This window comes from Parambassis ranga, chromosome 12 (genome assembly GCF_900634625.1).
Source record: "Parambassis ranga chromosome 12, fParRan2.1, whole genome shotgun sequence".
NCBI lineage: Eukaryota > Metazoa > Chordata > Actinopteri > Ambassidae > Parambassis > Parambassis ranga.
In genome coordinates, this window is record NC_041032.1 from 8,662,065 (window position 1) to 8,689,713 (window position 27,649).

At 41.9% G+C, this 27,649-nt stretch overlaps 4 protein-coding genes across 5 annotated transcripts; 1 reads left to right on the forward strand and 3 right to left on the reverse strand.

Moving 5' to 3' along the window:
- Positions 1-205: 205 nt before the first annotated feature.
- ggcx (gamma-glutamyl carboxylase) lies at positions 206-4,973 on the forward strand. Of its 2 annotated transcripts, XM_028417219.1 has the most exons (16): positions 206-399; positions 556-753; positions 825-983; positions 1,152-1,317; positions 1,393-1,471; positions 1,544-1,650; positions 1,725-1,888; positions 1,966-2,267; positions 2,803-2,934; positions 3,021-3,172; positions 3,253-3,422; positions 3,504-3,634; positions 3,725-3,872; positions 3,949-4,150; positions 4,225-4,387; positions 4,419-4,973. In XM_028417219.1, the coding sequence occupies exons 1-15, from the start codon at positions 375-377 to the stop codon at positions 4,382-4,384; spliced, it is 2,295 nt and encodes a 764-aa protein (XP_028273020.1). In that variant the 5' UTR covers positions 206-374; the 3' UTR covers positions 4,385-4,387; positions 4,419-4,973. The 2 variants fall into 2 exon arrangements, with proteins under 2 accessions (XP_028273020.1, XP_028273019.1); XM_028417218.1 differs by having other exon boundaries at positions 4,225-4,973.
- A 46-nt stretch (positions 4,974-5,019) lies between these two features.
- snx24 (sorting nexin 24) lies at positions 5,020-9,195 on the reverse strand. Its single transcript, XM_028417300.1, has 7 exons — positions 9,013-9,195; positions 7,739-7,822; positions 7,315-7,419; positions 7,107-7,201; positions 6,939-6,968; positions 6,776-6,840; positions 5,020-6,646 (listed from the first exon to the last, which is right to left on the reverse strand). Exons 1-7 carry the CDS (start codon positions 9,079-9,081, stop codon positions 6,576-6,578), a joined length of 519 nt encoding a protein of 172 aa, XP_028273101.1. The 5' UTR covers positions 9,082-9,195; the 3' UTR covers positions 5,020-6,575.
- A 755-nt stretch (positions 9,196-9,950) lies between these two features.
- Positions 9,951-14,592, reverse strand: loxa (lysyl oxidase a). Its single transcript, XM_028417250.1, has 7 exons — positions 13,774-14,592; positions 13,531-13,639; positions 12,890-13,027; positions 11,676-11,832; positions 10,586-10,681; positions 10,342-10,457; positions 9,951-10,261 (listed from the first exon to the last, which is right to left on the reverse strand). Exons 1-7 carry the CDS (start codon positions 14,417-14,419, stop codon positions 10,255-10,257), a joined length of 1,269 nt encoding a protein of 422 aa, XP_028273051.1. The 5' UTR covers positions 14,420-14,592; the 3' UTR covers positions 9,951-10,254.
- Positions 14,593-19,239: 4,647 nt separating this feature from the next.
- On the reverse strand, positions 19,240-23,851 carry mpx (myeloid-specific peroxidase). Its single transcript, XM_028417217.1, has 16 exons — positions 23,743-23,851; positions 23,571-23,636; positions 23,396-23,483; positions 23,114-23,289; positions 22,846-22,978; positions 22,522-22,651; positions 22,240-22,446; positions 21,805-22,168; positions 21,531-21,691; positions 21,194-21,452; positions 20,951-21,121; positions 20,633-20,870; positions 20,334-20,545; positions 20,192-20,220; positions 19,997-20,074; positions 19,240-19,914 (listed from the first exon to the last, which is right to left on the reverse strand). The coding sequence occupies exons 2-16, from the start codon at positions 23,632-23,634 to the stop codon at positions 19,906-19,908; spliced, it is 2,319 nt and encodes a 772-aa protein (XP_028273018.1). The 5' UTR covers positions 23,635-23,636; positions 23,743-23,851; the 3' UTR covers positions 19,240-19,905.
- Positions 23,852-27,649: the final 3,798 nt, after the last annotated feature.

The window sequence follows — 27,649 nt, forward strand, 5'->3', positions numbered from 1 at the left end:
ATTTATATTTATTATATATTTATTTCTTCCACATAGGCTTTTTCTATGTGTTTAAAATATATGTTTTATTTTATTTTATTTTATTGCTTTGGAAATGACACCAGGAAGTGACGTATGAGAAGGTATTTCTGGTGGGCGTGGTCACTAAAAAATCCGCCAATAAGAAACAATCGCCTCTTTCACAACATTCCAAACCATCCTCCTCCTCCTCTTCCTCCTCCTCCCCCTTCTCTCCTTCGCCGACAAGCACCTACGTGCTGCCTGTGACACGTAAACTTGGTCCGTTTCATTGACGTGACCACACAGGACAAATCCACCCGGGGCAGGGACAGCAGAGAGAGCCCCTGTCCCCGACCAAACCTCAGCTTTTTAACATGGAGGCGACAGACGCTATTGCAGGTGAGGCCACAGCGACAGACGGTGTGTTGTTTATGTAACGTAACCAGTAAGAGCTTCAAACAAACGCCCCGCTGTTAACTGTTTGTTGTTGTGCACATAAGAGCAGAGACTTCTTGTTCTTCATGGACCTGCTTTGTACCCACCTTTAAATTTTAGATGCTCTTGTCAGCGGTGATGGACAGGAACAAACTGAGCAGCGTGCATCTCCTAAAACAGAGAAACCACAGACCAAAACCAAAATGGAACAGATCTTTGGTTTCAAGAAGGAGGACCTGTCCTCATGGAAGAACCTGGTGACCCTCCTGAACCGTCCCACTGACCCTGCCTCTCTGGGCATCTTCCGCTGCATGTTTGGTAAGTTAATGCTCAGGCTTGTTGTAAAAACAAAAAGAGCGTCCCTTGACATCCTGTGTCTTTTCTTGCAGGTTTGGTGATGGCTATAGATGTAACACAGGAGCGCGGCCTCAGCCACCTGGACTACAAGTACCTGGACGGGGCCCCCGTGTGTCGCTTCCCCCTCTTTAACTTTCTACAGCCACTGCCACTAGATTGGATGTACCTGGTGTATATGGTGATGTTCCTCGGTGGGTCACACTCTCAAAGAAAAGGGAGCCTAGACAGGCATGCTCTGTCTGTGATCCTGTAGTTTCCCATCTTTAAACTTCCAGATGGCTGCACAGTAGTGATATGTTTGTCTGCCATGTCTTTTTACCCAGAGTTGTTCTTATTGAATTGTGTGTTTATGTTTAAAGGCGCCTTGGGGATCATGCTCGGCTGTTTCTACCGCCTCTCCTGCCTCATGTTCATCTCAACATACTGGTACATCTTCTTCCTGGATAAAACGGCCTGGAACAACCACTCGTACCTTTATGGTCTGATTGGATTTCAGCTCACACTCATGGACGGCAACAGATACTGGTGAGATGACTTAACCGGTCTTGCGTCATGTTATGCTCATTTGTTTCTGTCATTTATGCCTGTGTGTATTTGTAGGTCAGTTGATGGCTGGCGGAGACCCTCCATAAGAAATGCTCATGTGCCTCTGTGGAATTACACATTGCTGAGGACACAGGTGTGTACATGAACGACTCAACTGGCTTTAAAGCGAATATAAACTTGGGTATCTAATCATTTCTCTCTGTAGATATTTATAGTGTACTTCATCGCTGGAATCAAAAAGCTGGATTCTGATTGGGTAGGAGGATACTCCATGTCATACCTGGCTCACCATTGGCTTTTTGATCCTTTTAAGTAGGTATCATTTATGAGCTTGTATCCGCAGCTTGTTGTGTCTCAGAGCTCTGATCAAGCTGTATTTCCTTCAGAGTGATTCTTCCCGTGGAGTTGGTCAGCCTGCTTGTGGTGCACGGAGGCGGTCTTTTTCTGGATTTGACCGCAGGCTACCTGCTGTTTTTTGATGCCACGCGGCCTGTAGCATTTTTCTTTGTCTCCTACTTCCACTGTATGAACTCTCAGCTGTTCAGTATCGGTAAGTCTGCTGCCATCGCAGGAACACTGTAAACTCTTCATTTAATTCACTTTTTTTTTAAATCTCATCTTCCTCAGGAATGTTTCCTTACACAATGCTGGCCACCAGCCCTCTGTTTTGCTACCCTGACTGGCCTAGAAGATTCTTTGCTCGTTTCCCATCATTCCTCCAGGCAGTCTTACCAGTCACCACACCTGAGACCCAACAAAGCACTTCCTGTATTTACCCTGAGGCACAAAGCACCAGTACTGAACAGCAGGGGACTCCAGCTGCAGCCACAGCTTCCAAACTGAGACTGAAGCACAAACTGGCAGCCATCTTTACTATTCTCTACATAGTTGAACAGTTCTTCCTGCCTTACTCCCACTTTATTACACAGGTATGTCTTGGTTGGTCATTTAGGAACAGAGTTGGCTAAACGACAGATTTGTTTATATTTTACAATGTCGGGACTGACTTCAGGCAAATCAGATTTGATTCTTTACATTAGACTGTCCATACTAATATTGGCAAGGAATCAGGTCAGACTGGTCTGCACCCAGACACCACCAGCCTGTCTACAAGAGTTGCTGTGGTAATGTGGCAGTAGGTGTGCAGTGACACTGGAGATGTGGCTTTTCAACAGTAGCTTATAGCTCTGCCTCTTCAGAAATGTCTCTCAGTGTCTTGACTGAAGAGCATTTATTGAAATCTGATTGGACTTTCCAGATCTTTCTAACATCAGTCTAAACAAGGCCCCAGTTGCTCAATCAGAGTCAACAGTCATTGATCTACAGCAAACAGATCTGGTTGGTGTTGTCAGCAGAAGTTACAAAAAACTAAATACGCCCACATTTAGATTCTAAAAAACCTGAAGAGTTGGTGGCGTCCTTAAAGATCTTTGGTGAAGTTATCTTGATTTTTTTTTTGTTTAGGGTTACAACAACTGGACCAATGGCTTGTACGGCTACTCGTGGGACATGATGGTTCACTCACGCAGTCATCAGCACGTTAAGATCACCTACAAAGATGGAAGAACAGGTGAAATTGGATATCTGAACCCAGGGGTGAGTCACACACACAGTCATATATTCAGCACAAATATGCGCTAAACCCAACTTAGGAGTCTTCATGTTTTATCTGTGTACTGTAGGTGTTCACGCAGAGCCGCCGTTGGAAAGACCACGGAGACATGCTGAAGCAGTATGCCACATGTCTCAATCAGTTCCTGCCTCGCTACAATATCTCTGATCCAGAAATCTACTTTGACATCTGGGTGTCCATCAACGATCGCTTCCAGCAAAGGTACAGGAGAGCTTTTCTTGTTATTTTCTAAAAATCATGATGAAAAGACAAGAGATTACATTTGTTTTGTTTTTTTTAAGGATTTTTGATCCTCGTGTGGACGTTGTGAAGGCTGAATGGTCACCTTTTCAGCCAAACCCGTGGCTGATGCCTCTGCTGGTGGACCTCTCACCTTGGAGGACAAAGTTCCAAGAGATTGAAGGCAGTTTGGACAATCAGACTGAGGTCGTCTTTATTGCTGATTTCCCAGGTTACAAACCTGTCTTTCTTTAGTATGAATGTAGTTTGTTTACACTTAGGTATCTGTGCTGACAGTTATGCTGCCTTGTAGGGCTCCACTTAGAGAACTTTGTGAGTGAAGATCTGGGAAACACGAGCATCCATGTGCTGCAGGGTCAGGTGAACGTTGAGGTGGTGGAGGAGAAGAAGAACCACACCCTGCAGCCTGGTGAGCAGATACAGGTACAGCCACACACCGTCATTATCACTGTTTACGTCTTTCCTGTTTCAACCTGGACAGGCATCTTACTTATGCTCTGTAAATGTCTGTAGGTTCCTGCTGGGGCTTATCACAAGGTGTACACCGTGTCTGAAGGACCCTCCTGCTACATGTACATCTATGTAAACACCACAGAGGCGGCTCTGCTGGAGAACTTCACCAAGCTGTTCGAGCTTCAGGAGCGTGTTCGCAATGGAACAGGTGACTGCTGTGCTCCTCTGTAAAATGGCTCCAGGTCTACTGGCCGGCATGTTGACGTGTCAGCATCTGCCCACAGAAACGGAGCCTCTTCCTCCTGAGCTGCAGCCTCTCATGGCTCCAGACGATGAAGGGTCAGAGGCCAATGCCACTGACCCCATTGTGCAGCTGTTCCTGAAGAGACAGCGTCGTTTGAAGGAGGTGAAGAAACGCAGGGAGGCTGGTGTGCTGGAGCGGCTGGAGCGCTTTGCAGTGAAAAAGTATTATACGATGCGGAGGAGGTGAGTGCCAGCCGACATTTGCAACACAGAGAGTATCGCAGACTGTGTTGTAACTCTGCCCTCTTGTCTTCTAGCTTCTTGATGACAGCGATTGCAATGCGAAACCTGGCAGTGGGTCTTCCTCCGCTGGAGCAGCTGACAAGAGAAGTAGCCTTTGCTAACATGAAAGAACCACAGGCTGAGGCCAACCAGGATGAACGGCTCAAAGACGAAGTTGGGCACGGAGAACTGTAAAGCCTTCGAACCAAAGATGTGTTGATGCCAGTGACTTGCTGTGCCTACAGGCGCTTGATCACACACATTCCAATCATGTGTGTGTGTGTTGTGGACTGTTACTACACTGGGACGGTGCTGCCCAGGCAGGAAATTATTTTTAATTTTATATTTGCCATTCCAGATTATCATCGAACATAAAGCCAGTATTTTGTCATAGCTTTAAATCATAAATCTGAGGTCAAGTTGGAGCTGCTGACAAACCACAAGACAACCTTACAAGATATGTTGACAAAATAATGGCCGTATAACAGGTACAAGGCATGATATATTCAATGGGAACTGTAGAAAGGGAATAATGCTGCTTAGTTTTGAATAAGGTGTGTGAAGATGTGACTGATGGAGGAATGGTTTTATGTTTCAGGTGAACAGCTGGGCCCAAATGTGAAAGACCATGTTTACAGCCATACAGACTATGTGGAGATTCACTGTTTTAAATGAGTTCATGATGTTTTATGCTGCAATGTGACTTAAACTGACACAAACCCATAAGCTTGTCTATCAGCAACCTTTTGTAGGACACTTTTCTAATAAAGAGCTTATGGTGGCACCTGCTGTGTATGTTTGCGAATTTTAATGAGTCTTAGAACAGAAGGTTTGTGGAAATAATGGATTTTATTGGCGTCAGTATTTTACATGTTAAAGTGCTACAGTAGACTTCCTGTGTTTACTGTAGTTTGTTATTATGGCACAGAAGTTTATCACATAGTCATTAGGCAACACAAAGACACTGAAATCTACCAGATGACTTTAGTTTGATTAAACATAGAGGTTCATTATTTCACTCGGTACAAGTGTGCAGTGGAGGTCCAGTCACATTAGAAAGCTGTACAAGGCAGATGAAAGGTAATGTTTCACAAGTCATTTAGTGTTCTACACTTGAAGACCATTAAAAAAGTACAGACTACTAGTTTGTTTCATATTGCACAGCATCTTACTAACTCCTTAAATTACTTGTTTTATAAATTATCTGTAGAACAAAGCAGCCTCTGTATCCCTTTACACGTCGAGTCATTGTGCGTCGACTACAACATCACAACTGGCCTGTGTAAATTCAACATTTAATAAAAATGAACTGGTGTTAGTGACACTGGTCTTTGAGTGTTATTAGAATATAAATCTACATGATCCTCAAACTAATAAATTTTCATTTAAAGGACATTGATCTGATAAATACTAAGGTGATTATTTTTCATGGGTTGACCTTATTCTCCACAGATTACAACTAGATTCAGGTGTCTTAGATTTTTTTTTTTTAATTGGAGGATCTGTTGGAGAAAAGGGAAGTAAATGTAACAAAAAAATGGAAATGAGAAAAGGAGAAGCACCCTGTATTTTGAGCTGATCCTTATATTTTCTACAACTTCTGCCACATGCTGTCTGTCATAGTGTCATTTACACCCAACACCTCGGGCTCATCATGAGCAACCCTGTGAAGCTCACTAGCACTAAGCAAGGTCCGCATCACTGCCGCAATCTATTTATAAAGGCCAAATCTTTTCCACCCTGACACGTAGCCGTCAACTTAACCAGAATGCACACGCGCATATGCTTAAGTTTGCCCATGTTGTCCCACGCTTCATTTAGCAGCTTGTAACAAATGAAAAAACACATATATACACATGACTGGTGTTACAATAGGAGTGCCACCTCCCTGTTTTTAGGAGACAATCCTGCACCACAATCCAGCCCTGTGCTTTGTCCGTACAGGCCAAATACAAATAAAGTCCTCTGCCACTGGAAAACGTCTGGCTTTCCAGAGCCAAAATATCATTTATAATATTTAAATATATACTCCAGAAAAAAACACTGATAAGCCTATTTTCTATTTCCAGTTTTTCCACATTAAAAAATATGCATCACCTTTGTGTAATTATGTTGATTATTCTATCATAAAACATAAGTTAATCTACTGAAGTGGTTCACATGTAGTTTAGTTTAATAGCTGACAGACATTTTTACCTTGACTTTAGTGTATATACATTTAAATGCTGTGATTTATTTAAAGACAAAAATAACGGAGTTTGTTATGTGCTTTGGGAAATGTAAATGAGGCTCAGCATATTTTAACATGTTATGTTCTTCTTGGTGCACACCTAAAATGGTGTGATTAGATGAAGCATCCCTTTGTAGTGTTGTGTCAAACTTGGCTCTACCTGGGCTGAAGGTCTGGGTAGAAGACTCCATGTATCACACCTTCAATCACAACGTTAGAAAAAGCATCTGGAAGTAAAGCAGACGTTTGTTTTAGTTGTTTTACAGTTAACTTGTGTAGGCGAAGCATTAGAGAGGAATAAGATCGTTTTATGGATATCACTGAGGAACTTGGTTACAGAAAAGGTTTGAGCATACCGTGTGCAGATGGCAGCAGGTAGGGGTCTCTCAGAAACAGCAGGACCGGCTGATGTGAAAGTTTACTAAAAAAAAGGGCAATTTAAGAGAAGTCAGGAGGTTTAGGAGCAAATAAAGAAACATGCTAAAGACATGAATGCCTTCCTATGTTTCATACACTTACCTTGAGCCCTCTGATTCTGTATCAAAAGACCTTAAAAAATAAGAAAAAATAAATTTTATGCCACAGAGTCCTCCAATGTTCAGACAACAAACTTTCCCAAAACAAAAAAAACAAAAAAACCCACAGGCTGGCCTTTCATTTTGAAGAAAACCTGCGGTTTCCACTCACCCACAGCTTTCTGTTTTTGGCACTGAAGGAAAATGGCGGATATTCAGGAAATCCAGGAATATCTTTGGAAGAACTTCATTTTCCATAATTATAGTCTGTGAAGCAGACAAAACATGTGCATGAGGCAGCGGCACAGAAATGAAGAGCTCTGAATTAATCTGTTTAAATCCCTTTATGTTTACAGAGAAATGCATGTGTGTCACAGCACCTGCAGGTAAAGCTCCAGGCCCTGCCTCCTCTGCTCCAGGACTTTGGGAACCCAGTTTCTGACATGCTTTGAGGGGATTTCAGGCAGCTTGATGCTCTTCTTTAGCTGGGGAAAAAAACAGTCAACATATTTTTGACATTTAAACCTCCACAACTAGACAGTGTTTTGGTGTAAATACAAAAGCTGCAGAGAACTTTGCTTTGACAGCAGATTTCATTATTTACAGCTGCTGACATGACACAATGTGAGCAGAACCGGAAACTAGTCTGGTGAACTTTGTTAACCACCACAAACACACAATGGTCACTCATTTGATTCTGTGATTTCCTTCTTGATTTTACACTGAATCTCTTAATAACACATACATTCATTTACAAATGGTCACAACCTCACAATGAGGTTTAGGGATGCAGTAAATTCTCACCATTTTATGTAACGCATGGAATTCACTGTATCGCTTCTCAACACTGTGCTGTCTGCCATTCATCAGCACATCGATTTTAAAGACCTGTAAGAAACAAACGGGTCAGCTCAGTTTGATGTTTGACTGTGGATCTGTCAGTTGAACGCTGATGTCACTAAGAGGAAACATCTGGCTGCTGATCTGTCAGAGTTAACATCCCTTAGCAGACTGTCCTCTACTTCCCTCACTCAACTGGATTCTTTCGTAAAAGCGTCACACACGTTGCTGTGCTTGCCAGTGTTGTGTTAGGGAGGAAATAAATGACGGCAGAGGTGTAATGTAATTCTAGACAGGATGTATAAACACCGCATCTTCTAGGACACATACAGAAACTCTGTATGTGTTAGTGGATGTCATCTTTCCTGACAAACAGACCTACTACACACTTTTGTATTGTTGTGAACCTGACAGACCACATAAACAGCTAGATTATTATTTTAAAGATTATAATAAGGATTTAAGGATTATAGAATCCTCCCGACATGGAACCCTAGTCACCAGCCAGTAGTGTGTTGTTCACTGCCTTCATTCTGCTTTTTGCGCTGTTATTAATTTTGTCATACTGTAATAATGTTAAACAACTGGCCAAAAATGTCTGTTTGATTATTCATCAGTGACTGTCTGATCACTAAGTGTAGACTCATAACTCCTGGTTACAGTACATCACTGTACATTATTACACTGGGTTGTTAAATTCTTGATTCTGATCAGCTATTTGAAGCATCCTGTTATTTCTTACTGTTGTGTGAAATAACAAATGAAAACAGTATAACGTGCCACAGTAAATGAACACATCGACCATGAACTTCAGTTGCTTGGATAATGTAGAATTTGATCCATTAATTTAGGTTTTTTAGACAAAACAATTCCTCTACATGCTGACTGATCACTGTGATTTCAAAAGCCTGGAGACAGACCTCTTTAAAACATAAGGCTTAAAAGATAATTGATTTGTCTGACCTCATTCAAACATCATTTATACAGAGGAGAATACAGAGGTTTTAGGCAGTGAGGTCTGCCTCCTAGTACAGAAAACGAGTCTCTATAAAGCAGTTTAGTTAAAATCCATAGTGTATAAATGTTGTGTATATAAACAGTCAAACATGTCGTTTAAACTACGCCTGTTTATAATTTCCATGGCACAGATATAACCTGAGTCCACATTAAAAACTGTTGACAGCAGCGGAGCAGTCGACACACACACACACAGAGGTTATCTGTGAGCAGCAGCTTACCGTGTATCCTTTCTCGATCGAGTTATTTTCTGATCGAAACGACGGAATCGACACTCTGACTGGATGCATCGTGTTTAGATAATATTCTTAAAGGTAATAGTCAATACACACTCACTCACTCACACAAACACACACATTCACACAGCTGGTGGGTAGTTCTTCTTCTTCTTCTTCTTCGTCTTCTTGTTCCGGCAGCTCACACGCATCCAGCAGTATCACTGCCCCCTGCAGGAAGTACGATTACGTTTCACTTTCTTGCAACAATCAAATACTGTGAGACTTATTTTGTAACCAAAGAGTGGTCCTCGATTAATATTCAATATATTCACCCAGGCAGCTGCCCGGATGCTAAAATGTGCGTGTGTGTTCTTTTTTGGTGTTAATTTATCATTTGTTGGAACCCATCCTTGCTTTACTTTGAAAAAGAAACCCAAAAAAACAAAAGTAGCATGTGGGCTGACTATTACTAAGAAAAAATAATATACAAATATAATAATAATAATAATAATTTTGCTGATCTGTCATGTACTTGTTGGGTGTCCAGCCTTCTTCATGACAACCCGCAGCTTTATTGACTGATCTTTGTGGCTGGCTAGTTTTTCATTCAACAAATTATTTTCAGGTAGATCACTCGGACACTGATGAGAAAGAAATAACACCATTGATCATCATCAATCGTGTAATCACCGTTTCACCATTAATAATCTATTATGGGATGTACTGTATACATCTATTGCTGAATCTGATGAGGACAGATTATGCTAAAACAATGCTACATTATCACCATGTTTTATTCAAGTAAGTTTCTTCAAAAGGTTTTGAATAAAGTTTCAGAGTTTCCTTGATTGCATATAAATATATAACAAACACATTTTCCTTTAAACAACCTTTAACATTGTGATATATCTAATATGGACTTAGTAGTCAGGGCAAGCTGGTTTATGTTTCACAAGCTCTTATTTACCACTGATTTTACAATTTTACAAATGCAAGCATATACAGTAGAAATGAAAAATATTCTAAAGAAAAGCTGAGATAAGAATATGTTTCCCAAAAAAAGTGAAAAAAAATCTGCTTTTCAACACAAGCAAAGAAGAATTTAACTTCCACCGTGATATCAGATGGGTTCTGCTTGTGTGTCCTAGAGTGGGAAAACTTAAATAATAAAATGCATGTTTTATATGTCTTCATATGCAGTCCTCTTCGTTTACACAACAGGTCTCTGTGGATGACTGTTATTTCTTAATATCTGAAAAATGAACATGCATAAGAATGAATTAGAATTCAAGAAGAAGAATAACTATGAGTCACCTCAGACATGATACTTACGTTGACATGTGACAGCCTGACACGTAGGCATAGTTGCCCGTGTAGCGAACATCACAGCGCACGATATTGTTGCTGTAGTCTGATTCTTCCACTTGATAGTAAGGATTTACATTGATCTGTGGGGACAAGAGACACAGAAACATTAGACACAACAGTACAAAACTCAGTGTGGTTCAACACAAATATAATTCCTTTAAAAGGGTTTAGTGTCCTCAGAGGACACCATCTGGATTTTGTACCAAACCTTAAGGGTGTAGTGGCCAGGTTTCACATCTGTGATGTCAATCCACTGGCAGTCGATGTCAGCGTTGTAAGTGTCATAACATCCCGGACTCAGGCCCTGCACAATGGACAGCATCCAGATCAAACACGATATAAACAAACTTCTTAAAGTAAAGATTTGATCATGAAAGAAAGAAATAATATTTACAACCATAACTGAGGGTGATTTAAGATGCACTGCCGACAAAATAGAATACATGGAATTAAAACACTCTGTCAAAATAACACCTAACATAACAGAAAATGAACTCTCATACTAAAAGAGGGACAGGAGCAGGTGGACTCATCTTTAAAGGAGAAACAGGAAATCAACAAATAACTGTCCGCGCTCACTGATGCAAAAAGTAAACACACGGGCTGGTCTCTGAAGAGCAGCTGCCACAGAAAGAGGCCTTGTTTATGTTAGCTTTGCTTTTTTTCTGCAAAACAAAAAGTCCTCCAGCGTAAAAGATTCAAATATTACACTGACTTTTTGCCTATTTAGAGAGATATGTCTGTGTATTTTACAGCAGTGGCCTTTTAGACAAGCAGTGTTTCTGCAGGAATGCCCCCTCTGGTGGTTGTTTAAATAAGCGCAAGTTAAGTTTGAACTAAATGAAGAAGTGGCTCTGACACAAACTGCAGGCTCCTGTGTAAGTGTAGTAGCAGTTGGAGGAAGCCGAGCAAAGCTGTAAACACCACACACTGGAATTGTTTTTCCTAATAAAGTTCAGATGGTGAACTTATTAAGAGGCGGCAGATACCCAATAAAATGTAGGCTTTGGCCACCTGACAAAGGAAAGTCTAGAAGAGTTTTCTCTCTTTTAGCTTTAGTTTCTTTGTTATCTTTGTCATTTATTGTTTGGGAGGTAGTTTCTGTTTTTAGAGCTTTTCTTAGCTGCTGCATAAGTGACTTTATACCCCTTCCAATGGAAACACGGCACAATTTAAATTATTGTGTGTCATGCCATTGATCACCCTGTGTACTATATTGTCACATAGTTGTTTGTCTCTTCGTCTTTCTGAGGTGCAGCAGAGCCACTCAGGGCTCAAACGTGTATCAGCTGTGAGACCTGGGTGTGTGCGGTGCAAGCATATCTTCTGTAGTATCCATAGTCACAGGACGTGTCCTCCAAGCAGAAGCTGGCCTTGTGGCCCTCTGCCACCGACCGTTGGGAGCTGGCATCCAGCAGGTCGTAGTGGCTGAACTCGTCCATGCTGTGGTAGTGCCTGTGGATCAGCAGCACAGTGGGGTGACAGCTCAGCAAAGTCTGAAGCTGACAGGGGCTGTTATTGTTTCCATCACTGACTAACGCTGTGACAACATCACAAGCATTTAATTAACATGTACATGGTTATGAGGGCCTACAGTGAATCAGAGTCTGGTTTACCTCCACAATCTAAAAGAACGAGTTTGTTTAGTGAGACCAAAACAGTCTGGATTTTAACATCACTCGACTTGCAAAACATTGACAAAGAAATCTATACAGTCTAGATCAAGAGTTTATTGGATCCCTGCCAGACGAGCTCCATCCTGCGGAGCAGCCGAGTGGGCTGCTTGTGTCACAACATAACTATGGACTGAGATAGTTTCTCTGGAAAAGAAACCCGGCACTGCTCCATGAGCTCAGTAAAGGGACAAAATGTTCCAACTTTATTTTACCAGGTCTGACTTTGAAGTTGCAAAGGAACGCAATGCAAATGAGAGGTTCAGTCATTTCCTGTCTTTATGGTGACAGTTCAAAACGTCCCAAAACACACATAACGTCTGTATATTAATAAACTCTGAAAAAACTATATGTTAACAGCCAAAGGTAAGAGTGCTTCAACAGGGGGTGCCATTCTACCACTGTTAAATACAACCACTCTGACCTGCATTCATACTCATGATAAATGTGGCATCTGACATAGAAGTAGGCAGATTGGACATGTCTCTGCTCCTCAGATCTCAGCCTGGAACTGATTTATGTTTTCATATAAAGTTCAAAAATTTCCTCTATAAATACCCTTGGTATGGTTAAATGACTTTAACATAATACTCTTTATGTCATATGTCACAGAGAATCCAGCTGAGATGTGTCTAAAATGCTTTCAATAAAACATTTTTGAAAGATTTTTTTAACTCAAAGGTTTTTTTTAAACACTGAATGATAAAATTATCAGACAAACCTTTGGCTGAGTTTATGCTACTATATATAAGTGCGTAAGAGTGTATAAAAAGTCTATAAAATAAAGTCTGTTCCTGTAGATGGTGAGATGGACAGCACTGACATGGCATCATACTTACTGGTGACAGCTGTGCCACTCCCAGGAGTAGCGTGGCCTGCTGGGGAGGAAGTCGGCTGTCCCCTGGTTCTTGACTTTCTGAGGAAACCTCAGCAGCATCCGGGTGTCGTAGTCCCTGACACTTGACCTGTAGGCTGAGCTGGAAGCAGGAAACAAAGAAGAACACAGAAACACTTTCATGTGTGGACACGGTGACACCGCTAAGCTGCTACATAACCTCTTGGAGGTGGATCAGACGTTGACTGTCTGTGTGTAAATGGTGGGTGGAAAAAATCTCTCAGAGGCACGTGGTTGTTTGGGTTAGTTTTCGATAATGTGTTTAGCATTCGGGCTTTCTCTCCCAGGGCAAACTATGATTAAACTTTTACAGAAATCCGCTACTCCACCCCTCTCCACAACTCTCCACCATCAGTGGCAGGATTTGGTTAATTTTACCTCATCTCATGCTTCCACTGGGCAGCCCTCACCCACAAACACTTTAGGTGGTTGTTATGGCTCAAAGCTCTCTGAATCACACCGCAGTGCATTCACTCCTCTCTCTCTCTCTCTCACTCACTCACTCCTCTCACTCTCACTCCTCTCTCTCACTCACCCCTCTCACTCTCACTCTCACTCTCACTCCTCTCTCTCTCTCTGGATTACCTTGACAAACAGTTTTCTTCAGCTGCACATCTCAGGTTGTACATGGGGACTCTCTGGGCATAAACAGAGGCCTGGATGTAGTAGGGGTCAGGTACAAGATCAGGGAGACCTACAGCAAATGTCAAGTTAAAGTTTCAATAAAACAACATAAATCAATAATTTACACATATAAAGAACACATTTTCCACCATGACACGTTTTACATTTGTTAATGTGGTCTTGGAACACTTTCTCCACTCTTACCGTACTGATGATACCTTGTGCCATATCCGGGTCTGTTTCTCTGCCTCGGTCTCTCGTAAACGTCATAATAGTTGTAATATGGATTATCACTGTCGATGGACTTGTATGGGTCGTATGGATCATCACCCACCATCATGTCTTGTCTCCGGGGCAGAGGCGGGCTGACTGTGACCTTCTCCTCGGTCTCGTTGACTTTGTTGCTCCCTTGCGTCCCTGTGCGCTCATGGTGACGCTGGCGGTGCTCATGCCCTCTTACGAGCCTCTGGAGCGGCTGAGGAAGACTCCGGGGGTTGTGCGAGTCTGAAGGCGGCCGTTGAGGCTGCTGAGGTTGTTGAGCCTGCTGAGGCTGCTGGACAGCCACCGGCTGGCTCTGGGTATCCTGGATGATGGTGACAGGTCGCGCTTGCACTTGCTCCTGAGGTGCGCCCCTGCGCCTCGCTGGCTGATACTCAGAGCCCTGACTCAAAATGCTAAAAATCTTGCCGTTGTGTGACCACTGCAGTGTCTGCCGGAGAGCCGCTCTTTGGTCACTTCCTTGTTGTGTGCCCGGATTCCTTTGAGATTGAGCAGCTTGCAGGATAAAAACAACTAAATAGACGCATGCGTATGCGTAACGCGCAGTGCCAAATGCGCGTAAACCCATCATGTGCTCAAACGGAGGCTGATCGAGACAAAGACAAAAAAGTGACACTTTAACTCAAATATTCTTCATCATTATAGGAAGGAGTTAAGTTTCTGTGTATCTGTATAAACTCATCTCTCTGCTCCTGAAGCCTGCAGATGCCCTGATGATGATGATGAGGAGGAGGAGGAGGAGAAGGGGGAGGAGTTCGGTTTTTGGAGTTCCTTATTCTCTTATACAAGTCTGGTTCTGCTGCTCACATAACCACAGGATATGTGATCAGTGTCAGGAAGGTTTGATAACTGATCAGTCTGGCCATTTGAAACGGGGTTAAACTTATTTTGTCCATCACAGAGAACAAATACAGATGCAAACATATGTACCAAAGTCATCTTATTTGTCGTGACAGCATATGAATAATTCGACCTACTTGCTAGAAATGTCTGTATTCTGCCAGAAACGTCTGTATTCTTTTTCTGCCAGATCAACAAAAAGTCATGATAAACAGTTTTTCCTCTGACTGTTGGATGAACTCCCAGCCAAATTGCAACACACTTTGCCAGAAGTCTCTGCACTCATCCGCCTAAGAGCATCTCAGAAACCTAAACATGACTCTTTCATGGCCCCATGTCTTCTTCTGGGAAACCATTACCCACAAACTCCACCTCAGCTGTGCCTCGGCTCTGTCTGCACTGGATCTGTGCTGAAAACGTGAAACACTCCTCACATGCGTCTTCTATAGGGGCATAATTAGTGAACTCTGAAAAACAGAAATGAGGCTGCGGTGATACTTGATATCTGGAGGCAGCTCCTCTGCAGATAAGTCATTTGCTGCAGCCCAGTCAAATCGCCACCCTCTTACTAAACCAGCTGTGTAATGCATAGGTTGGAAAACTTCAACTAAGGTTTTCATTTTCCTCTGTCTTCTCAAACCAGGAAATTCTTTCTAGCATCTACACAACTGAACGCAGAGTGGCTGCTGCTAAACCACAGCAAACGGTCACACAGATTTTTTTTTTTCAGGAGTAGTTATGAGATTTGTTGTTTTTTTCCAATAAATGTACAATGAAAAAGGAAAACAAGTGCACAAGCAACACATGGTGTGCTATGTGCCCTAGTTATAAAACACATCTTGATTCATTTTGCAGAGAAAGGGAAAATAAGGTGAGGCAGCAAAGGCCGAGGAAGACCTTGACTTGATGTGAGAAATGCCATATAATATAATAAGTGCAGGAGTAAAGTTCACATAATTACCACCTACTTAGATCTGACAGCAGGAAGGAAGACTTCTGCTATTAACAGCAGTGATCATCTGTATATGAGAGCCTCTGAATGCACTAAGAAGATACTAAAAAAAGTGAAATGCAGCCGTACGGAATCTAAAAACACATTAAGAGAGCTATTTAGAGCTTCTCAGGAATGCTTTGTTCACAGTTGTATACTTACCCACTTTTAAACTGCCCACTACATCTAATCTGCTTGCAGCTGAGCAGAAACCCCAGATTAAAAAGAGCTCTGTTCACTTTCACTGTTAAAAGGTGGTCCTGAAAAGTCACACAGTTTATATGCTTTAGTTATTTTCCCCATATTTATTCATGGTGTATGTATAAATGTATAATACTACGCCTTTTTTGTTGTGCATTTAGCCATAGAGGTGGCTGTCAAAATTATTTTTTTTTGCTTTGGTTAAAAGCACCAAAGAAAAGGACCATTACACACCAAAGGTGATGATTGGCCACTGGTCAATGTGGAGCCATCAGTGAGCTTCTGTGGTTGTAGTCACACCCCAGTCAGGAGATTTTTGGCAGACTGAGCATGATGAATTGGCGGCTTAGGGTCACTTAGAGAGATCACTGATTGGCCATCGAGTTCAATCAATGTCTAAGAAGAAAGACAGAAGTGAGGATCATTTACCTACATCAGAATATTTTAATCTAGAATTTAAAAAACACAAACTGATGACACCTGCTGGTCTGGAGAGTTATTTCCTCTCATGCAAAAACAGGGTTAATAATGTGCTTATAGCCGTTATTGTTGTTCAATAACATATTTAATAGTGCCTTCTGTATTCTTTGTGTGAACAACAACATGCAACATGGCAACCAACATAATAAGTACTGCTCCCCAGCACTACCACAGGTCAAAAACATAACTTCTCCTTATGCAGACAGAGTTTAATTAAGTTTTTAAAAACATTGTGAGAAAATCTAGACTGTGTAACAGTAGCTGAGAAAAAGGTACGGTATGCTAAAAATACTTTAAAGTCTGAGAGTTGGGTCTATTTAATGATAGAGTGGACGGATTAAATCATGCTGTAAATCACAGTTGAGCCAGCAGTATTGTTCTTGGATACCAGATGGGACACATCATCGCTCAGTCACGTGAGATAACATTTCAGCTTGTGTAAACTGTCAGTGTGAATCAAAGCCAAGTGAAGGCAAATGAGCCGGAGAATAAAGTATAGTCTGCACGTACACTCACACAGATCGCTGAATAGGGAGATGCAGACCAGAGGATGGCAACAGCTCGACAACAGACTTTGTGTCACAGTAATCCAAACTGTTTCCAAACTAAGTCACAGTATGAATGCATCTACAGTTCTGAACCTGGTTCCTGTTTTGTCTTTGCAGATGCCGTCTACAAGTTGAACCTTCCAGCATAAATCAGCCATGAATACATTTTTTTTCTTAGACATGGTTGTGTTTTTGCTTTGAGGATGACTAACTTCCACTACTGTGATTCTGCATACCAGCAGTTCCTCCAGAGAGGGGAAAACTATGCGCACATGTTCCTGAGTTGCCTCCTTCCTCTTCCTTGGAACACCAGACAGACAGTCAGAACCAGCTGTACTAGGCCACTGATGTGTTTTTACTCGTAATTCATTAGCTTTCTCCATGCAGACGCCTTTCTCTTTCCAGAGAGGGCAGCACTGTCTTCCCGTACACAACTCACAGGCACATCTGTAAGGAATTAGCCCAGTTCTTTTGTCCACGTTGCTGGAATTCACCCTGATTTTCTTTTTTTTAAAGGAATTTAAATAAATCCATGTCTGCGTTGTAGAATATGTAGAAAACTGTGAGTTTACTGCACTAGACACGTCATTGAATTCAAAAGGAAGAAAAAAAGTCCATCCCTTCATGATGCTAAATTTACCATGAAACCACCATTTTTTTAGTTTCATCACTGACTCAACATCTGGCAAACATTCCCCACTTTTGCCAATGATGTGAGGCATACATTAAAACATTTACAGCAGATTATATCCAATAAATTGCTGTGATATAAAATCCACTGTTACTGGTCCAGGGCTTAAACCTGTGCAGAGTTCAGGTTCAGTTTTTTCCCCTTTTTTTCTTATTTGCATGTAACTGTTTATTTCCATATGATCAGTATGATCTCATCACTTTGCAATGGGCCCACACACATATATGAAAACATGTGGGGCGAGGCCGACTTCCTCCGATCTGTTCTGTGCATCTTTTACACTGCATCCCTCTCTGCCCCTCTAAATCTCCATAAACGTGTGCATCATATTAACACACTCCAACATGTCCTTATTCCCTCCCCCCATTTGAAAAGCTCTGCCTATTCAAATAAGGTTCAGCTCAGCTCAGACCTCTATGACAGAAACAGACAATTCAAATATTTTCTCCTCTTTCATAAATACTGGGTTTCCATTACTCTTGGAGCACCAAAGCTGCAGCACCACACACACACACACATAGTCTGGTGGACTACGTGGCAATCTGCACATGCACTGTAGTTTTTGTAACTAGAGGGAGGAGCGCTTTATCAACACTGAGAGCAGCAAACTTTACATTGAGCATTAACTTTATGATTTTTGTTTACTTGACAGGGATATTCCAGTTAATCCATATCATTTTCTTCATTAAGATATAATGACACTAAATGTCACTGAATGACCTAAAATTAGAGGAGTGGAAAGTATTGGCCTCAATCACTGTGTAAGCAGGACAGGTGCCCTTTCCATTGTGAAAAGTGATTATGAGAGTTGTGAGAGAGTAAATCTGTGGTTAAAGAACAATCAAAACAGAGCTTAAAGACACTATGAATCTGTAAGTAGCTGACATTTAGCTGATTATTGTTTACAACTGCATGGCAAGGGAACCATCATTAAAAGAAAAAAAGTGAGAATTTCTGTGTCTGAATGTGCACGGCTGGCCAACCAAAAGGTGGTACAAGCTGACTTAAACTAAGACTGAGCTTTATAGTACCAGAAGCAGACATTCTGACATATGCCACAGAAAGCTGAAAAGAAAGAAAGAAAGAAAGCCAAGTTCAGTTAATTTTTACTGCTGCGGTGTGAACACATGCAGCCCAGGTGGCCTGGAGAACACAGAGAAAGCTGACCCCAGGTTAGCTCTGTTCATCATCCACCTTAAAAAATGAAACAACAACAAATGATAATGGTAAACAAATAAAGGAATTATTCTTTACAATGCAGCTCTTTTCACTAACAGTCTCTTTCATAATGGGAGAAGATTTGCACGGAGAAAGTTGCATAAGTCAAGAAACTGTTCACTGACAGAAAACATTTTGGTTTAATATTACCCTGCCTGGTGATTCACTGTCCTGTGAGGGGCAATCTGCTGTGTAAAGCATCTTTAGAAATGAATTAGACTTTAATAATTCACTTCACCCATCATCTGATGCTGTTTAAAAAGCAACAATGGCGCCATCTGCAGGACACATTTTTTCCTGCTGTTGATATCAATGATCATTAATAATAACAGCAACAACAGACAAGAAATGAACTGAGCTTTTTGGTCTTGATTTAAACACATATCTAGTAATAAGCAGCCTTGGACAGTTTTTGTTGCAGTTGAGTCTCTTTATTTGAAGGAAATTTACAGTAAAACAAGCCTTGCAAAGTACAACACACACATTTCAGGCTTCGGGTAGACATAAAACATTCATAGTATTACCACCTTCAAAAATGACAAATATTTGGTCCAATAAATTGCACACTGTAACAGAGTTTCACATTTCCTATTCTTAGTTATTTGCCATCTGAAGTTTGTTTATCTTTCAGTAATATAAACCATGTGCACATAACAAATTGTACTATCTTCTCCCGTCTAGTCCATGAGCCCAACAGAAAAAAAATCTTGTGTAAATGACCTGATTATTGAATAGAGAAGAGAACACTAAAGCAGAAAGACTTATCCGTGCAGATGAAAGCAGCCCATCAGTCTTTTTAGTCACACAACAAATAGAACCCAACGAAACTCTGTCTGCAGGCTCCAGCCGGAGCACTGCATCTCCTGTTGACATGGGAGACCTATCATAGATCTTAACTGTGCAGCACCAGCTTGATGTTGTGCCACAGACTTCCTCCACTAAATAAATGACGGGCAGAGAAAGATGAACTGATACACCGACAGAATGTGAACACGCATGTCTGTGAGTTGTGATGATTAAGCTTCTTGTAGATGACGGAAATTGTGTTGATGCTCGTGGTCTAGGAGGGCCTCTGGGGCTCCAGTGTTCTAGTGGATCTACAAGAATTGCTGTATTAAATATAGTGGGCTCACAATTATCTGCATTGCACAGACGCTATAAGATAAGTGAGTAGATTACCTCATTGTTCTCGACAAATGGCATATGCCTGATGTCCGAGTCGTCTGGATTCACATCCTCTGGGAGGTCATTGACACCCTGTGTATCAAAAAGATGTAAACACTGAAATAAACCATATAATTAAAAGACATTTTTCTAAATATGCTTGTTAGGAACACCACAGATGTTAGGAATGAACATGTGCTTTAAACAGACCTGTGTTCCATCACAGCTGGCACCAGAGCCTGCAAGACCAAACACCATCAATAAATAAGGCTCCAAGTTTAATTCAAAGATCTTAAATCTGTTGGTTTGGTGAGAAAACATCATCCAAAAGTTTGTTTCAGTGTTTTGTTACCTGAGCTGCAGGGTTGCTCCCTCCAGGCTGACAGGTTGAGGCTTGGGATGCTTGAACACTGCGTGAGACGGTTATTGTTTGAGATGGCGCTGAAGGCATCCCTTGGGACAGACGTGATGCCGGTGTTGTCACAGATGATGCTGGATAGCGTGACCGAGGCCAGAGCGGCCCTCTGCCTTGAGGTGAAGACACCTGGCTTCTCATACCACAGCCTGCCAATTTTCAACAGAAGGTCAAAAGATCAGTGTCAAAGACTGTATCTGTGATGCATTTATTTTTCAGGTAGGCAGGTTACTGACCTGTCACCCTGGCGGATCCTCTGGAACTGGGTTGCAATCAGGCAGGCGAACAGAGGTCCCACACGGCCACCCTGAACAAACGGCTCTGCCACACCTCCCATCCAGATGTCAATGTTGGCGGGGGTACCATAGAGCTGCAGCATCTTTCGAGCCAGGTCGCTGTTGTTCAGAACTTGGGCCAGTTCTGCCTGGTTCCTGGGCTGAGACAGACCACAAAATTTGCGCCAGGCATTGTAGCCTAAGAAGGAAAAAAAGAAAAATGAGGACAATTTCCAAGGCCATGACCCATTAATATGAAAAAAGGTGGGAGGGACGAACCAGGCAAACCGTGGTCACGTCCCCTTTGCATGTTGAGTGAGCCAAGGTCCAAGGCCAGATGCTGCACAAACTCAAACAACCTCTCCCTCAGAGCATCCACCATCATGTGATCCTGAGTGTTGAGCTTGGCAGGACGGCCGATCAAACCTCGCAGCAGAGGGTCAATTCCTCCTGGAGAAAGAAAAGAAAAGTTAGTGACACACATTACATGTAGGCTACTACAGCATTTCTTGTGCAACTAACCCTCAAAGATGACTCTCCAGGGGGTGAAGAAGGCCTTGAACAGTGGCACACTGGGAAACTGAGGATGCTCCCTGTAGTTTGCATCCAGACGGAACAAAACAGGTTGGATTGCCAAGTGGGCAAATCGGTAAGCAGCCGTGGCAAAGACATTGGCGATGCTGGGGTCTACATTGGGGTTGTAACCTGGGTAACGGCCGAGCTGTCTGCGCATTGCTTCAGTACCCACAATGTGTGGCAGGTAGTCTCTGAACACAAACAACTGCAAATAGACACAGGGAATGTTAAGAGGTTTGATACCTACTTTGGAGAATGATGAGGGAGTCTGAGGTGTACTTACCTGTGTGTAGGCACCCAGGATCTTGCGGGCCTCTTGGTAGAGTGTCTCACTGTCCCACTGTGGGTTAAGCGTCTTCAGCCTACGGATCACTCGGTTGTGCTCACGCACAAACAGTGTGTGAATGGATGTCAGAGCGATGTTCTCATCCACACGGACATCACCTTACAGACAAAAATGAAGCAAAGATTAAGTGGCAAAAGTGGTGATTTACTACACCTCAGAGACTAGTATTGATGAGTAACTTTTTTTAATAAAAACTTCCTAAGTGACTAACCTGCAATGAAACAAGGCACCTCCCTGGCATTGGTGTTGTTGGTAACTCTCCTGCGAGTAGCACACATTTGCACCTGGAGAGGGTGGAAAGGCAGAAGCTCTCGGCCGTTGTCTCTGAACTGGGTATTAACTCGCAGAAGGCCGCTATCACTACTGAGGTTGCGAAGATTCAGGGCGAGCTTCTCCTCAGAGCCATACACCTGTCCAAGATCCAGGAAGGCCGTCAGCGCGTTAATCTGTTCCCGCTTGTTGGGGTCTCCTCCGAAATTATAGGCCGAGTATCCTGTTCCACAAGCAGGGGCGGATCTGAATGCAGGGATGCAGCTGTCTGGGCGGGAGGGTAGGCGGCGGTCACCTGGAGGAATCTGTTAGAAAAGATGAGTGTCAGAGAGCCAAAAGGAGCGAAAACCTAAATCTGTTTATGTGTGACACAAACCTGGATGGGGGTGCAGGGCTCAGTGTGCTCACAACTTTCGTCACAGTTCACTCCGTTGCTGAAGGAGCGGATGCTGGGCGAGAAGGGTGTGAAGGTGAGATCGTGGTCATTCCACTGGCCAAATAAAGTCACCATGTGGCTGAACTCTCTGTCATTGACTACACCAGCATCTGTTGTGCTTAGGATGTTGTTGGACACCTGTCGCACCTGAGAAGAAGAGCATACTATTCAGTTAAACTGATTTTTGGATCAAGATGAGTGTCTGGGAAATTGAGGTCATACCAGAGGGAGCAAGAAGTTGTTGAATGTTCGACTTCTGTTCCATCCCTTTGGTTGAGAGATGCCATCATCATATTCAGCAGGCAGCCAGCGGTTAAAGGGGGTGTTAGCTGCTCCAAGGCGGGGGTTATTTCTAAATGCAGAGAGAGGATGTACATGTTTTGAAACAGTGTTTGAGACATCCTAGAAAAACTGAACACATCTGCAGTGTTGTGGCTCAAGACGCATAAGTATATTTCACAAGCATTCACTTTAATGTGAACGCTGCTCATTCTCACAGGGACTGCAGCAATGCAAACTGAGATGTAAAGTAAAGTTTTCTCTTACAGGTTGTTGCAGACGCTGGTGGCTGTGCGATACTTGTTAATGTTTGGTGTGTTGCGGCACTGTGGAAGTCTGGTTCGAGCTGCACATCCAGTGATTTCGGCAAGTTTATTCAGGTCTTCTGCAGTGAGCAAATCTGAAAAATGTGAAACACAGGTTTCAGGTTTTATTTCAGTGTATCTGTCTAATTATAGCTTTCAAGCAAGTAAGCAAAAAAGTAAACAAGACCCTTGGTCCAAACCAGGAAAAGTTGAACACGTGTGTGTCTGACCTGTTGCATTGAGGGAGCGTTTGTGCACACGATGAACTCTGTCATGCACCAGACGGAGAGTTTGAGCCATGTAGTCTGCAGATCTCACAGCCGAGCGAGTGTCACTGCGGGGCTGCTTCAGGAGACGAAGAACATCGTGAGGACTCACCACGTCCCTTCGGACCCGTCTCAGACTCCTGCAGGACAGAAAAATCACACAGATGATAAGGTGGTATACTGTGGAGCTGTGTCAAGAAAATGTATGCAGGATTAATGTAAAAGATTTTTGGGAGATGAACTCACTCTTCTCTGGAGTACTTGTAAGCATCATCCACAATTTTCTTTGCCTCCTCAAAACAGTGTTGCAGGAAAGGACTGCCAAGATGATCACCTGTAATGAAATTACAAACATTTGACAATCCAAGGATGTAACACAGAAAATAATAAGAAGCATGAGCACAGCATGACAGGTTCCTACCAGTTGGTTTGGAGTGAGTGGGCACAAGGCAGATGCCCAGCATAATAAAGACAGAGAAAAGCATCCCTGAAACAAGTTGGAAAAAATAAGTTAGCATGGAATTTAACAACAATAGTGAATGCACAAAAAAATGTTCTGTCTTAACATTAAAACCTAAAAACAATCTTCTTACCTGTTTTTGGAAAGATATCTGTGAAGGTTCAGAAGCTCTTTTTCTGGACTTTGTGATGCTGTGTCTAACACTGTCAGCCTCTTTATATTCAGTACAGGGACTGGAGGCCTCGCCCCTGGGATTGACAGGGTGAACCTGATGTCAGTAAAGAAGACTTCCTTCTTCCTCCTCTTCATGATGAAGGAAATTCTGTTGTTCGTTGTGTGTTTTATTACAGATTGTCCTGTCAGTTGTGGTCATCGTGGCAATTAATAAACAACAGCACTTCTCTAATGTTAGTAATACACAGTGAAAAATGCAACAATAGAAACAATAAAAAAATAAAAATGAGGTGAAATTAAAAATTAGGTCAAAATAAAAATATATTAATAAAATATAATACATTTATTTTCATACAAACATGCATAAATAGATGTAATCTCCATGGCAGAAGTTTTTGTATTTACCTTGTAACTTTACCTGGTGTCCAACCTGGACACAAAACAAGCAGATAATGTTTGATGCTCATTGCTCCTAAAATTTAATCGTCCAACAAGAAACCCTTGTTGGGTCTGCTGCCGCTTACTTAAATGCTCTCATTTGTTAAATTATTTAAAAATTAATTATATAATTATAAAATAAATTATTTGTTAAGTATTTAGATTTAGTGTTTTTTAACATACTCAAAGATACTCAAAGTGCAACCACTGGGAGCAACTTAGGGTCTTGCTCGAGGATGTAGCAGCATGCCGCTATGCCACCTTAGCCAAAGCCTCCTTTTAGACTGTTACTGCCTGGTAACAGGCACACTTTGCCTGGTCTATTCTACAGGCTCTTGAAAACCTAACTCTTCTGATGGTACTTCCAATTACATAAAATAACCCAAAATCTCTAAAACGCAATATCTTCCTCTTTTCTTTTAGCCTCACTTCCCCTTTGACAACCATCTTCTGGTAGTTCAGTGGTGTTTGTAAAGTAGCATTTATTGTTACTTGTTCTGCTTTGATTTCCTTGTCATTTCATGTCATATAACTCATTTTGATAATTCTACACAATGAAGAGTTGTTATTGTTGCTTCACTAGTTTAGTTTTTAGAAAGAAGATTTCTTGTGTCCATCTTAGCTCATCTAGATCAGAGATGTTGACTAGGCTAATGGCCTACAGTTACAACACTGAACATATTTAACATGAGAAAGTTTTTGAAAAGAGGAAGCTACACTAAGTATACACTGTTTATACTTAGATAATGTTAAAAAAGGAGACTTAAACATGTCCAAAGTCATGTCAACCCAAATAATGAAAGCTGCACTGCATGAGCTGTTAGCCACAGGGAAACAGGTGAATTAATAACGGGTTGCATTTATCAGACTGTTATCTGCAACGAGGAAAAAGAAACGCAGTTTAAACCGTGAAATGTGTGTTTTTGGGTGGTGACCTGCTTTTACTGCCTTACTGCACAACAGCTTTTATGTGTCAAGGAAAATGGTGACAAACTGATAGCAAACAAGGAACGGAAGAAACGTCCACAAAGCTTGGATAACAATAAATGATTGCCGTTGGTGACGTGAATAACACGCTTGAGTGGCAATTACATCAGTATAGTAAATGATTGAATACCTGCAAACAGTTTTGACCATTGTGCTGGTGTTTTACCAGGTTCAGATGCACAGACAACCTCCTTGGCAACAATATTATTCAAAGCCTGCGTTTTAACAAAGGCTTTAAGTGAGGGTGTAAATAACCCTCATAAAAACACGTTACTGTTTTTGCAACATTCAGAGCAGAGTTGCACTCGTCGTGTCCACACACCTCTTTTAAAGGAAGTCAATAAAAAGCAGAAATTTAGAGCAATACCTGAAACATCCTTTGTTAAACCTCAGGGTTTTGCAAGAAATCACATGTTATCACAGGGTCAGTCGGTGAGCTGCATTAATGCTGCTAACAGAAGGCAACATGCAGAATTAAAAAGTTTCTAAGTAATTAATTTCAAACATTATATTTAGTGACACTCAACAAAGCCTTAAAGTTCTGTTTGTGATTTGGGCAAGTCCCCTTCATGGTCCAGCAAGAAGACTTGTTTTGAACAATGCATGAGTCACTTCTGATAACAATAACAGTATGATATTGTAAAAACTGCACCTTTTCTATGAACACAATAAGGAAACAGCTGCAGGAGACAAAGTCCATACAGTTGTGCTACAGACAGAAATTGTTACAGAGGAAAATGGATCATTACTGATAACATTTCTTCATTGAAATGTTTATCTGACAGGCAGACCGCAGTATGCACACCTACACTGCTTTATGTCAGACAGATTGATCCTCACCGGGGCTCCACGGGGGACTGTACTCTCTCCCATCCTCTTCACTCTCTACACCACAGACTCCATACTGCACAGAGACCTGTCACCTCCAGGAATTCTCTGATGACTCTGCAGTGGTTGGATGCGTCACCGGTGGTGATGAGAGGGAGTACAGGTCTGTGGTGGATAACTTTGTCACTTGGAGCGAGATTAACCACCTAGTGCTGAAATTAATGTGACAAAGACAAAAAAAACTGGTGGTGGATCTGAGGAGGTCAAAGGCTCCATAGGAGTACAAGTATTTTGGGGTGTACTTGGACCACAAGCTGGACTGGGGAAAGAACGTGGACACTGTTTACAAGAAGGGCCAGAGTCGCCTCTATTTTCTGAGGCAGCTGAGGTCCTTTACCATCAATAGGATGATTCTGAGGATGTTCTCTGAGTCTGTGGTGGCCAGTGCCACAGTGATTTCACAAGCTGCGCAAATACAAAGAAAAGCACGGGTGGAAAGTTAAATGTAATAAGCCAAGTCTACTGTAACACCTGCTCTTTCAAAGACATTGTGAAAGAAAGCCTTCTGTTTAGTGTCTCATAGGTTCCTCCAGGGTCTAGCTTTACTTTACTGGGATATCCTCTGTAGGAAGTTTAATTTATGTCATAAAAGCAGTCAACTAACTGACAATAAAGCAGCAAGACAAAGTTAAAGCACAAATCTGACACACGCACGCACACTGCAGGCACGTTTAGTTTTACTGGAAGAACCTACTGTAAACTACAGCCCATAAAGATAAATCAACGGGCACACGTTACACGTAAGCATGGGGCACATGCACATTATCTCTCTCCCTCCCCTTTGAATAACTGTGTCATACTAATAGAAATTCCTGATAAGTCCTGATTGTAGTGTTTCAAATAGGAAATAATGTCGCCTGCTCATGACTCACACAATAGTAAGACTATATTGTCACATGTAAACATGTGTGACAATTGTTTATCATTCAGATCGATCTTGTACAGCCATACATTGACAGACTTGGTGCAAAGTTTAGCAATATAAGATAAATGATATGCTATACTATACTGAGTATACTTTAGAATTCTATGGTAGACCTGCTAAAAGAGCCTGTCTGCAGTTACAACACTTGGTATATTGGAAAGTTCAACATGAATTGGCTAACGCCTTAAGCTGAGGTATTATTTAGTTTTTACAGCAATAGACTGCAGAGACAACGTTCACATGGACATACATGAGGTAGTTCCTCTTCACAATGCATGTCTCCACAAACACTTTTTTGCTACAGATTCATACAGACACGTACAGATTTGAAAGCTACACTACACTGGCAGGAAATACAACAGAAATACAAGACGTGCTAAAAACAAAAGGGCCGAAGGACCCCTGTCCTTTATACACAGTACTCACTGGACACACACACATGCAGATCAGACTTTTCAAGCTCTGCTTTTCATTTCTGCTACACACACATTAAGTTTCCTTGCTATATTTTATACTACTGCATTGATATCATAAAGACATAATCAGTCCACAGACAGAGAGACAGGCATCTGCAAAAATACTCTAATCCGAGGTATTTCCTGTGCTCCATTTTGCAGTCATGTCACAC